The sequence below is a fragment of the Zosterops lateralis genome (assembly GCF_965231275.1).
Source record: "Zosterops lateralis genome assembly, chromosome: 2".
NCBI classification, from domain to species: domain Eukaryota; kingdom Metazoa; phylum Chordata; class Aves; order Passeriformes; family Zosteropidae; genus Zosterops; species Zosterops lateralis.
This window is the reverse complement of record NC_139763.1, coordinates 31,250,083-31,264,158: the sequence shown is the minus strand read 5'-3', so window position 1 is coordinate 31,264,158 and position 14,076 is coordinate 31,250,083. Positions and strand designations below refer to the sequence as shown.

The 14,076-nt window shown below is 39.4% G+C and overlaps 1 protein-coding gene across 1 annotated transcript in view; it reads right to left on the bottom strand.

Moving 5' to 3' along the window:
• Positions 1-1,487: 1,487 nt before the first annotated feature.
• CHST10 (carbohydrate sulfotransferase 10) overlaps positions 1,488-14,076 on the bottom strand; it is a 19,724-nt gene continuing 7,135 nt past the window's right edge. Inside the window, exons 3-6 of the mRNA XM_083885142.1 lie at positions 13,439-13,536; positions 10,543-10,777; positions 8,207-8,312; positions 1,488-6,345 (exon numbers count right to left, since the gene is read on the bottom strand). Of these exons, the coding sequence (XP_083741268.1) occupies positions 5,808-6,345; positions 8,207-8,312; positions 10,543-10,777; positions 13,439-13,536 (977 nt within the window). The 3' untranslated portion in view covers positions 1,488-5,807. The remainder of the gene's footprint in view (positions 6,346-8,206; positions 8,313-10,542; positions 10,778-13,438; positions 13,537-14,076) is intronic.

The window sequence follows — 14,076 nt, the reverse complement described above, 5'->3', positions numbered from 1 at the left end:
TGACTTTTCTTGCTTGTTCCCCCTTTCACAAGTACAAGTGCCACAGCATTGCAAAGAACAGTCAGAAATCAAAGAAACTGAGTAAGAAGAGACTCAACTCTTTACTCCATAAAATATTTACAGGGGAATGACAGCAAAACAAGTGGATCCAAAGTGAAGCTTTGTGGTATGGCAAACTTCAAGTTTTACTTGTTGTAAAACCTTACTGGGAGTTATTCAAAACATAGGAACAAAGATGCCAAACAGAACAGCGATAATTTTTCCCTAAGTGGATTTCTGCCCAACACATGAAACATTTAAGAAGCAACCCATGCAATCTTAATGTTTCAGTCACCACAAATTCATTCATGATTGATAAAAACTTCCTGTATTTTTCTTGTGTTTCCCAAATTTATGGAGAACATTTTTTATTTCCTACAGCCTCTTCCACCTTTCTAATAAGAGAAGAATGATGTGTCCTACTGCGGTGTATCATCCAAAGGCCTCTTGGGGCACAGGAAAGAAACTGAATAAAACAGAAAGACTGCAGAGAAGAGGGGAAAAAAGATGTTCAAGAGAAAATGTTCTTATTTCTTAAATCACAGCATGTGCCTAACACTTGGTTATTGAGAGAGCTTATTATCCCACAAAAGGTTTTTCTATTTCTATGCTTCCACTATAGCTATGCATTTTTCCTAGAGGAGATACACTTACTTAGGCACAACTGGGAGCCTTGGCTAACTTCTCAGTAAAAAAACACTTTTCAGAGCACATACAGATAAGCCTATGATTGTGGTTTACTCTCCTACTTGAAGATTTGCTTTGGTCCTACAAACCGCTCAGAAACTATTTGTACACATCCAGAGCAGTCGACATATTTCTGGCAGTTAAAAGTGGGCACTGAATTTCCAGGGGTGCAGCCTTCAGGATTATTTTTTCATTACTTCCTTCCCACCTTTTTTTTTTTTTCTTTCCTCCTTTCTGTGACTTCAACCAGACACTCACAGTAGATGTTTCACACTTTCAGCCTGCCATGTGCATGCTCTCCCACCAGCATCTGCTCCTCCGGCATGCACATACAGGCTAAAGGGAGCATGCTTGCTCCTCTGACACCTCCCAGAAAGCTTCAGCAACTCTCCTTTGACATGTCCAGCATCTCCACAGGCCTTAGAAAAACTGCCCATGGCTTTTTTCAACATTGGTCTTCTGGCCAGTTCCTCTGGCTTGACAGCTCATGCTGTTGACTTTGCCTTCCCTGGTTTACCAATCTGTAATTTCTAACAGCATGGCTCCTCGTGACTCAAAGCAAATGCACATCTTTGTTCCCCTTCACTCCTGCCTGGATTAAAAGGGAAAATGATGATTTAACAGCAGGAAGCCCCAAATAGCACCATTTTCGTGCTTACACCAGCCAGTTGCCACCAGCTGCATGGCTGCAGGCTTAATGCTGCTCTCTTCATAAGGGAAATGTCTCCTGCTGCACAGCAAAACAGGCTGCAGGCCTTTCAAAGCCGCTCTGGTGGTGAAGAGATGAGTCACCTCAGGCTACTGCCACACGCAGGAAAGCAAGCTGACAGCTCATCTGCACACAACTGCATTAAAAGCACAAAAATAGAGATTTATACAAGGCAGCACCAAAGCTGGCTGCACACATCAGTGTGTGCCGAAGTCATTCCTCCTCCAGGAGGGAGGCACTCCATTCACCAGCCCAAGCACTGCAGGCTTTGCTGCTAATAGGATCATTTCCTTCTAAAACCTTCCCCACGGCAGCAGCCCAGGAACACGCACAGCTAACTTAGGCTGAAAGGGAATTTTCCACCACCTACAAGCCTCTTTCTACCTTGCATAAATCTTCTCAAGCACAGGCCACAAAGAATCCGCACCAGCCTCTGCAGATGACACGTAACAAGTAATTGGACACAATAAATCTCCAGCAACCAACTCCCATGTCAAGCTTCCTTTGCACCCTCACATTTCAAATAAGCACATGTTGACTTTACACCTCCTTCCAGGTCCCTTCATGTCGCTAGAACAAAAAATAGGATGGAGGCTTAGCATAAATCGCTACAACGCCATTAAGCAGAAAGATCATTCCCCCTCCCTCTGTCAATTAAGAGATATCAGATACAGGCAGATACACTGACAAGACATCCTTTTTCATCTGAAAAAATAAGCTTAAGCAATCCCTATATAATCACTCTTTTTCTCAGCAAACTTTCTGGAGCACAGCTAAGATCAAAGGCTGCTTTTCCAGCCAACAAAGTTATTAACACCTCAAGAAAAAAATCATGTTGCACAAAAGCCAGAACTGTCTGATGGCTTCCCTAATCTGAGGATGGAGACACACAGCAGCAGGGAGCCTTACCCGCAGTACAAACAGGGCAGCATCTGCGAATGAATCAGAAAACAACATGCTTTTTTTGGAAGAATACATATTTTTGAGACATTTTCTTTGACAGAACAGTTCCCAAAATAAAAAAAAAATGCACATGTATTTTTAACTACAGAAAAACATCTTCATGGCACGCAATCAGAAAGCACAGCAGTGACAATGCACTGCGTGCTGAAGTTAAAAGGGGACAGGCATTACCATAAAGTTGTTTCACAAGCAAGTGAATTCTAAATCCATTTTCACAAGACAAACCCTCTTACTCCCAAGATCTCAAAAAACTCGGTCAGCTCAATTTTATTAGAAATGTGAAGATAACAGACCTCTGGAATACATTTTCATTTAGTTTTTGTATTTGTTAGCTGAGTTAAGAGTCCAAACTGTAGAAAGCACTAGGGAAGGGAGTCCATTAGAAATGAGGAGCTCCATACAAGGAGATACAGTAAAACTGTTTCCTGTCTGTACTTTTGCTAAAGCCAACATACAGCATGGACTCTCTAATGTACAAGGAATGTTTTTCCTCCTATTTTCAAGAAAATTATTTCAACTCACTACCCCTTGACTTTCCTTTGCAAAATGTGGTTAAACTGGGCCAAAGGATTCAAAAGCTGCTGAGGAGAGACAACAAAGAGACACAGATATACAAAGTAAGGATGTGAATTTGTTTTTTGAAGCTGTAACAATAATAAGAAAGGAGAAAGAATAATCTGGGCCAGCAGTTCCAAAAATATGACATAAGTATCATCTGCAGTTTGAAAGTGGTATGCAAATAACATCTGAACAACCAACTGATGTTTGTGCATGCCACTGAGACTACATAAAAGCCTTGTGCAGAGTACAATCAAGCTAAAACAAACCACAAGCATTTAATTTATCATAACTAGCGTGGCAAAAGCCTCCTCCCTAACACAGCACACTCTGACCATCCTGCCTGCATGGCACCAATTTAAGGAGAGCCCTACCACACCTTGCCAAGGACCATCACGGTATACAAGTTTCCTCAAGAGACGTGTCAAAATTGCACCATTGTTACTTCAGCTATGTAAGGAAAAAAAACCCCAAAAACCAACCCACGCTTCTAAAAGGAAAATATAGCTCAGGAACAAATAACTGAAAGGAGAAACTTTGCATTTGAATTGAAGAAATGATAACATGCATTCCAGTTCCAGCCTGAAAAGCATGGGAACACAGAGATGGGAGAGGATTCTACACCTCTGCCTAGGTCAGTCCGTAGCTCTGTTCACAGATGGCTGAGAGAACTCAACGCAGAGAAAGCTATCAGAAAATATTATTATTACTTAATATTTATGCAGCACTTTCCATCTGGCAATTTTTAAGCAAGCAATACATTAAGTAATTTACCAAGAAAAAGAAAAACATACATTGGCCTTTTGTGTGATCAGTAGCTTATACTTTCAGAGGAAAAAAATTCTACTTTATTAAACTTTATGGCCTGAATTTACTATACATTATTCACTGTTACATTTTAAATTGGCAGCAAGGTAATCAATCAGGTTATTAGCTCCAAACTGCATTTATCAGTGTATTTTGCTAAGTTTTCGTATTAAGAAAACCACAGAAAAACCTGGAGCTGTTAACATCTTTTTATCATTGGTTAAGAACTATCAAGTTAGGGCACTGTAATTGGTGTTAAAAAGAACCAAAACAAACCAACCTGAAAAATATCTTCTCTTCTAACTTTGCTACCCTGGGTTATTCTCTTGCTAACAATGCCCAGTTAATGATTCTCCTTTATTTCAGTTCATCTGTTGAGATCTTTCTGAAATCATTTCCAGCCACAACACACCTTCCTGTTTATGGGCAGCAGCACATGTCAGCTTGGCACAACTTTCCTTTTATACAAGTGCAAGATGCTTCCTTTTATTAATACAGAAAGCTATCAAAAACATACAGAGGCTAGATTTAAAAGCAGATTCCATAGCACTGGCTGTGATTAGCATTTCTAGCCAGCAACATTATGCTGATTTGAAAATAAATCTTTTGCGACTATGATTTAAAAAATACAGTTCACATGCTCACTGTGACAGAGCAATTCCTGTATTTCAGATATTTGGTCTATGTCTCTTCATGGCCTGCGGGATGAAGTGGCAGCACACTGATTTTTATTGCTGGTGAACTCAGACAAGAGACTGCTCTTTATAAGACACAATACAAGCACAAGCAAATATGATGGCTGCATCCACTCAATTCAGTTGTTTTTAATGCAAAAAATGGGTATACAAATTTAGGTGACATTTAAACTCTTGGCATATAGCCAATTTACGACATCTGTAATATAAATGTTAGTTATTTTTGACTTGGGACACAGAGGCAGTGAATCACTGGAAAAATCAGGGATTTAGCTTGTCTCCTTCTCTCCTTTAGCAGTAGGGAGATGAATTTTCAGAGGGGGGAGTAAACTTTCTGTTCTCTGAGGTACTGAACTGAGCAAGGCTGGATATAAGAAAAAGGTGGATCATTAATCCAAGTAAGCAGCTCTTTAATATGACATCTGGCTTTTGTAACTTCTTTATTAATCTTAACTGTTAGAAGAAAAGACAAGTTAAATTGTGTGAGAGCATCTTGTGATTATTATACGTGCTCCCACAAATACAATTGATATTTTAAATTCATTTTCCTTAACAGATTCCTTAGCAGTTTCTTCTATTTCTTCTATGCTCCACTTGCAGCTGGTGTTCTCACATAACTTACATAACCAGGAGTTAAATAATGTTTTGAAAGTCAAAAGTAGAATTATGAGGCTCAATACATCAGTAGTAAATACAGTAAACACTTGACAAAAATACAAAGACAACTGGGGTGTGGAACCAGTTCATTTTCTACATCTCTAAAAGCTTCTGTCTAATTAGGCTCATTTCTTGACGAACAAGAATGGGATTAGATCCATGTTATTGTAGCAGTCACATGACAGAACCTAGATGGTTATATTTGTCAAGCATTTAATTAATTTCTAGTCTTGTACTGGCCTCTCATTTACAAAGCTCATGGGAGCTACATGACTTTTCATGAGCAGGAATCATTATGTTTATCCACATGTCAGGGTTATCTGCAGTGAAACTGCCATCTTTATAAACACTTCACAACATTTCAAAAATGGCATTCTGTCCGGGAGGAGAGGAAGATCATGGCCCATTTGTTCTACCTCTTTTTTTCTTGGTGGGAAGAGGGGAGAAGTCAAATTCTGTATTTTAGATAATGGACAATTCCTATCAGACTGCAGTTTCATGTACTGAAAACATGGTCAGGAAACAACTATAAGCCCCTATTTGTTCATATGACAAATATTTCACCAAGAAGTGGAGCAACATCAAAAAGCTAGAAAACAAATGGTCATTCTCAGCTCCGCCAGTGTTGCAGCTGGTATTCACACAGGTTTAGATTAATCCATAAGACACTTTTTCGTATCTTATCCCATATGTCAGTTAAGCAAGAAATCAGGCTCACGATAACCAAAGAGTTTAAAATCGCCTTCAAATCGTGCATAGAGGCGTCTTATGTCTCTCTTGCTAATTCCTGAAAAATACCGCTCTACTTTTGTTCTGTTGTACACTGTTATGCCTGGTGGGATTGTGGGGTATGATACCAAGTGGTCTATGCCAGCTGCTTTCAAGATATACGGAGCATCGTCCTCCAGGGTTTCGTGGTGTCCGATCACACTGTATGTGATTTCACAGGGAGCACAAAGTTCCACATATGTTACCCAGTGAATGATGTGGTCACCAAACTGAACATCCAGCCATCGGTGATTAGGGTCCCCCAGGTAGCGCACAAAGTCCTCAAACTGCAGCCCTTTGGTCTCTGTGCGATTCTTTCTGTATTTACGGATGATGCCGGGAGCAATTTCATGCCTGTACCAAGGTTCAAACCGAGGATTGTGCACAAACTTGTCTTTAAATGCAGAAATAAGTCTTTCAAATGGATCTCTAACAATAAAAAACTTGAAGTATAAATTCAGTCTAAACAGAGGAAGAAAAAAATTGAAGAATTAAGGGAAGTGTTTAGCATATACTTAAAAAACGTACATAAACTGACCACAGATACAGCAACATGAATCTTAAAGCACCTGCATCAATATTATAATCAATAGGACTAAATACAATTTCTGTCTTCTTACTAGCAGTTTTTACATACGAGACAAAGAAGAAATAGTTGATCCTAGTTTTCACATTTTATTCAAACTGGAGGAGTTTATCTTATCTCAATCCATAATAAACAGGAGAAAAAAGACACTGAGATTTCCAAGTTTAAGATATTTGTAATGTCACGCGATCAAGCTCAAAAAGCAAAGTACATAAAGACATGGGGAAAAGTGCATTGGTGCAGCTAAATGCATATAAAAGGCTGCAGTTTTCACTGGCAGGCACTTATCTAAGTTGCTGCTTAAGAACAAAAAAAATTAAGAATGGTAATTTATTTTGATGTTTAGTCATGCTTTCAAGAATGTCTGAGAGAACTAGTGAAGCATGAGACCACAGTTTTCAACAAAATTTCATGTATTACTATGATACTGTAATATGTAGTATTCTGTAGTCAGATTATCTGTAGGAGGAATAAATTGAAAACCAAGTTTATTTCAATAAATAGCTAAAAAAAGAGATTGAGAGCCCAGTCCTCATTGAAATAAGGATGGATGGACTCTTCAGCCTGTACAGAACTTGAATCATACTTCAAATACTCCTAACTCACTCCTAGCCAGGCAGGGCTAGATAGAAGTCAGCCAACTAAATCAACATATCCATACCATCCTGCTTTCCACACGTAAAACTCTGGTAATTTCAGATCCCAACCAAACCTATGGTACACACCTCCAGTGTAACTTCCATGCTGAGCAGAACACAGCAACCCAAGCAGTAATGGATTCAACTCCCCATATCCTAACTAGGGCTCACCTGGGGGTGAGCTCTTACTTTCGGCAGGGCTGCTCACAGGGAGGGAGAACAGATCTATGTTCTCAAGAACGCAGCGACAATCTTTTCCTTTGCACAATATCAACACAATCAAGTGACCCCAATTCTACAGGCACAGGCTGTGATAAATGTCTTTGTGCCACTGTATGCAACAAAAAATCTTGGGCTGAGCTGTACTGACATGTGACACATGTATAAAGGGCTGACTTTTCAGAATGGTGTAATGCACACAAACCCATGCAAGCACACTCTTACAGAGTGTCCACTGTCATCCTATGTCCTGTTCTCTCCATGTTGCCACCCTTTACAGGGATTATATACGGCATAGATTCGAGTAGAGATGAGAGCAGGCACAGTTAAAAACCTAGCCAAAGTAATGTAGAAGTTCTATTGCAGTGTACTTTTTGGCTCTGAAAATAACTAGAAGCACTTAGACAAGAGGACAAAATGGTTCAGCTGAAAGGAAAATACTTTGGGGCCAAGAAGCACTAACAATTTAAACCTAACCTGTTCAATCCTAGTAAGTATGTCTGCTGCAATGACAATCCTACCTGTAGGCAATAAGGTTTACCATACAAGGTATCAGGATGGGCTGTCCAATTAAACCTTCAGTTCTGAAGACCAACTATCTAACAACTAGGTATGCATTGAATTACAGGAACCTTATATCCTAGGGAGTTGATTGTCTCACCTAACTATATCACAAATTACACTGGTGCTCTTCCAAGCCAGTAGGAAGGCAGACACAGCAACATCTGTGAGGATAACAGAATAGTGCCATAATATGAGTGGTGGAGCAAAAGCCCTCCATTTCAGATGCAGACTTCTGCTGTACCCTTGATTGCTCATAACACCACTGACCTCAAACCGCCCCCCCCCCCCCCCCCCCCTCACTGGCAGGGCCACCTACCGCTTTTTAATTTCAGAGTCACTGAAAGAGGACAAGCGTGGAAGGCCATTCTTCTCATGATCATGTACAATGTTTTCTGGGATCTCTTCTATGGAAGAAAATGCCCCTAGACAAATCAAAATGAGAGAGCAGGTGATTCATTCAAGAGAAAAAAACAGTGAGTATAAGCAAGCATGTGTGCCTTTGGCTGACAGTTTTATGTCTTTATCTTTACCGTTTAATGTTACTATGTTTAAAACTGTTAAATTATGAGAGATTCCGACTGTGAAGCTGAAAACTGTTAAAATTCTTTAGGGTATGTGACATCAAGGTCCGAGATGAAATGGCCCCAAAATTCTCAGAAAAGCATATTATGCAAATTTCATCAGCAATTATGTCTAAGCCTGTAACACTCCTCACATGTCAGTGTCCCCATTCTCTTTCCCTCTGCCTGCACATACAAATGGAGGAAGACTTTAAGGATTAACTCAGAAGAAGAAACCAGCTTTTTGGCTGAGCTTCAACTACCAACAAAAATAAATGCTATGAGCTGCTTTTGGAACTGCTTCCATGCAAAAGCACTTTGCTTTCAGGATCCATAAAGTTTTTTTAACAAGTATGCTGTGCTGAAACAAAAATTCCAATCAGAGAATACTCCACAGATTAAAAGGCACTAAAATTAACAACATAAGTCTCAAGATATTTATTTCTGCAAGCACATGAGCTGACAAGGAAAATAACATCACTTAACTCTGCTGCATTCATTTTAGTATCCTGATACTGGAAGGTTTTATGACCTTGAGAAACATCTCATGTGGCCCTTTGGGCTTTAGGCATAAGCCTTTACACAACAGCATCATTTCAGAATATCAACCTACAACAAGCACAGGGTGCTACAAAACAAGCCCGTTTAAGTGAAAGTCTCCACAGCCTTCTCATTTCCAGAACTGAAGTGAATAATACACACCACTCAGCTGCTCAGTTTTCTATTTTTTTTTTTTTCCTGGAGGTGGCAGGGGTGAGGGGTGTGGACTGGAGTCATATTTCATCAGCTTCAGGTTTTCAATTGTATTTTTTAGTACCATAGGTGAATTGCATGTGGACAACAGATGTCAGATTGGACAGCCTCAGAAACTGATACCTTGTGTTCATGCAGAGAACATAACATATTCAGTACAAGCAGTAGCAGAGTTAGCTCCCCCACAGTGCCACAGCTGCATTTTCCCATCCTGAACCTCCAAATACCACTTAGGTATTTGGACATAAATTATGCCCCCTCAAGTATCAGCCCTGCCTTCTGAGATGACCCAAAGAGGAGAAAGTTAGGTGAACCACAGCAATAGTCTTCATCAGCATATACCACTGCACAGGCAGCTTAAGGCCAAAGAGACCAGTGTCTATCAATTTTGTATCATTATCCAGCATGACAGAACTAGGAAAATCAAGGTGAAAAGTTCCCTGCTGTTAAGATGTGAATTATCCTCCACTCAGCATGACAAATACATCCTTGCCCCTCCTGAAGAATTCTTTGCATATTATCTCTCAAATGCTGGTAAGACTAGGTACTTCCAATGCCCTCATATAGTTCCATATTTAGTACTTCGAGTGTGGCTTTCATAGGTAGTAAGAAACATGCACACACATAGGTATGGGCCTATCTCTGCTAGATTTTTAGCTCACATTCACAGATCAAGGATGAAATTAACATTTAAGTTCTTAAAGTTAGTACTGCTTGCTAGGAAAACTTTGCTGAGAGACACAGCTCATTTGCTAATTTTTCAAACATACTAGTCCTTTTATTCCTTCTTCTATCATCTTTTATAACATACCTTTGGTGACCAAACTATTGTGTTAAGCACCTCAGAATCTCCATAATTCTTAAGATGGTTCACTGATAGAACACACACAAAATTTCAGCAATATAGAGCAACAGCAGCTGCCAAGTTTTAACTGGCTTTCTTCATGATTAAAATCTCTAGTTAAAAGTCACAGGCCTTTAGCCAGAAATTTCATAATATTGTTACTTAGGAATTGTAATACCTTGTCATATACTTTCAAACTCTATAAATTAGTGCACCCCTTCAAAGATAAGAAACCTAACTACCACATGCACATGGGTACTGTCATGACTCAAATAACTTTTTAGCCAAGTAGTAACAATACTCATTTTTACAGAAAGATCTCATTTTAAGGGGATGTTTTGAAAAGACTGGAAACAACTGTGATAAGTGAAAAGCTGAAATTAAGTATCAGTGTACAGAAATGCAGGAAGAATTCATTTTAGTTGCCCCAGTTAGAGTAATTCCATTTCCTCCTCCTCCTCAAAGAAACCCACACACCCATAGAAAAGTAGATACCATTTAAAACGATCAAGACTTTTTTCCACTGAGTGTTGCCCACTTTTGGTGTCTGACAGAACAGGATCTTGTGCTTGTCACACACAAATATTCGGTCCAAGACGAATTTGGAAACTGCGGTATGAGAGAGATCTCTCAATGCAGTGTCTCTGCAGACATTCCTGAGAAGCTCAAGTCTTTCCATATGAACCAGGGGTTGGCGGATCAGATTTCCTGAAAATGCTTTTCCAGTTGGCTTAATAAAATGCAGAGGAGAAAGAAAAAACAAAAGTTAAAGACTTTAGTTTTCAGATCAAATTCTAAAGTATAAAAATCCCCAAACTATGCACCCTAATGACTCCCAGATCCATGATTAAAACATTGCTACCTATGTATTAACTAAAGGAGTAGCCCACAGCTTGCTTCCTGTGCTGCTGCTGTACATTGGTTCAGCTCTTAAGACATTACATGGTAATACATAGTACTAAGAGCTTTTCCATATGACAACTTAAGTCTGCTGCACAGCAGCAGGGTCTTATCTTTGGATAAAACATGCCTTGATCAATACTGGAATTCCCACAGAGTTTCAACAGCCTGTAAGAAAGCTTCAGAGAGGTTAGGACAGGAATTTCAACACAAATTATGCTTTAAGCTCTGAGAAGATGGTGCTGACCCATCTTGGGTCAGCAAGTGTGATTCTTGGGGACATCCTGTGCAGGCTAAGAGTTGGACTCGATGATCTTTGCAACTCCCTTCCAACTCAGAGTATTTTGTGACCCATTTGGTTGGGAAAAAAATTAGGATAAAAGTTCTGTGCTGTTGTGTTGTTTTCTAGCACCTGTAGGAATCCAGTGTTTCCATTTATCCAAGCTGAAATAAAATTAGGTGAATAAAAATGTGAACAATGAGCATCAGTGTGACAAATAAAAGAAGTAGCAGGATACCTCTCCCCAAAAATGGATGAGCTGTTTCCTATGTTTCATTTTTCTGTGACTTAGATAGGAACCACAACCACCTCTTGCCTCAAAAATAGTGGAGTGAGAGGAAAAAGGAGCTTCTCTAATTAAGAGGTGATGGGGAAGTTTAAATTTCTACTGACAAATTTTCACCTTTCCACTAACTAAATAGCAGTCCCCAATATCAATACAGACAAGGGGATGAACTGATTGAGACCAACCCTGCCAAGGACTTGGGGATACCGATGAGTGAAAAACTAGATGTGTGCTGGCAGTGTGAACTCGCAGCCCAGAAAGCTAACCCCAGTCTGTGGCCAGCAGGTCAAAAGAGGTGATTCTCCCCCTGTTCTCTGCTCTGCTGCCACCTGGAGTGCTGCATGCAGCCCTGGGGCCCCAGCACAGGAAAGAAATGGACCTGTTAAGGGAAGGTACAGAGGAGGATGTGAGGATGGTCCAAGATGGAGCACCTTCCTATAAAGACAGGCTGAGACAGCTGTGGCTGTTCAGCCCAGAGAAGAACCTCACTGCAGCCTTTCAATGCTCACAAGGAGTCTGTAAGAAAGATAGACTTTTTACCAGGGCCTGTAGTGACAAGACACAGGTAATGGTTTTCAACTGAAAAAAAATAGTTTACACATTAGGAAGGATTTTTTTCCCAGAGGGTCAGGCACTGGAACAAGTTAATGAGAACTAGGTTAGAGCAGCTATGGATGGCCCACCCCAGAAATGTTCAAGGCCAGGCTGGATGGGACTCTGAGAAACCTGGCCTAATGAAAGGCATCCCTGTCCATGGCAGAGGGCTTGGAACTAGATGATCTTCAAAGGTCCCCTCCAGCTTAAACCATTCTGTGATTCTATGATTTTAGGTACTGTGTCCAAGCTACAGATGAAAAAGGAATTATTTCACTTTTTGTCTCAACCTTCCATTAGGAAAAAAAAAATTACTTTTTCTGTTTGTTACTCTTCTCCAATACCCCCTGCTCAGAATGTAATCTGAACAGATTATTTTATCTGTCCAAACAATTCTTTCTGCATGCAACTAAAATTAATGTTGTTATTCTACCTTTCATGCTGTCAGGAAGTCAAGAGGGATCCAGAAACCTTATTATCCTCTTCCATGCTAGTAAAGAAAGCTATTAAAACTCACTATACACATCTGCCAGCCTTCCACTGAACAAAGTGTTTTTCCCAAGTTATTTTGAAGGTAACTTAAATTTCGTGTTTTTGAAAAATGAAAACAAACAGTCATGTTTATACAGCTAACCAACGTTCCATGCTGCATCACATAGATATTTTAAACATAAGATGAGATATGTATTAATACAAAAGAAAAAAAAATAGCATCCTCTGCAACTGGTCTCAAACTTATATTTGTATAAAGGATTTTCAGAGTTTCATTGTCAATTTGCTGAAAGCACAGAACTATGCATCTGAAAGATCAGCTGGCATTGACTACTACTGCATTCATGTTCTACTTTGCAAAAATGCTGAAATGAGAAATACAAAGAGCACAAAACATGAAAAAGAAATTTACACTGACAAAAAGAAACAGAAAGATTAAGCAGAAATCTAAGAGAACAGAGAAGACACAGGCTTGCCCTCAACAACAACAAACCTGATTGCTATGGCAAGACAGAATACAAGTAATCCAAAATTGGGCCATTATATTAAAAAGGCTAACAAAAACAACTGTCCTGACTTGATAAAGGAGTACTGTAACAATTTTCTCTTGGAAATGGAAACACATTAAGTTGAATCATTCAGATGAAACAAGACAGCAGGTTACCTTAACAAACCAGCTTTGTGAAGTTAAAATGAATTCTGTCGGCTCTATCTAAATAGAACAGCCTGAATAAATAATTCCTGTCGAGCAACTCATCTTAACAAAAGGAAGCCCTTCCTTAATGTCTTATTTTCTTCTACTCTTTAATACACATAACCCTTATCTCAACAGTATGCACCTGGAATTCTTCAGGCCAATGTTTTTCCTCTGGCACATGTACCTCCTCCACTTTTGTCACAGCTGTCAGTATCAATGGCTCTTGCTTGGCACCATAGCCTAAAGAAGGAAGAGAGAGAACAGCAAGATGAGAAGAAAGCAACTATTTCTGCTTTACAACTAAAACATATGAACTTTACTTTCTGCATTAAGCTTACAAAACACTAGGATTTGTTTCTACACGGAAAGGCACCAGACAAGACAGACACAGACTATGAATATTTTAAAGGATGTACTCTGTGGGAACTTTGGATGCAACTTCATTTTACTTTTATCAAAGAAACATACCCATTATATTTTACTTGGTTTTTTTTTGGTTGTTTGCTTTGCTTTTTCTCTAAAAAGTGTGCAGAGAGACATCAAAGTCTTGAATTCAAATACTGCAATTGATAGACAATTTGGTATAACTATATGGACTTGTGCATAGGAGTTTTTTATATTTCAGTGAACTTGCCAAAGCATGTCCAAATAAAAAACTTAAATCTATCAGGTTCCTCTCTCCCCTTATACTAGTAGAAATGTTTCTTCTTTTGTAAACTATTAAACTTCCAAGAAAAAAAACCTGTTGTTATAGACGTCCTTTCATTTCTGTAGTGCTTT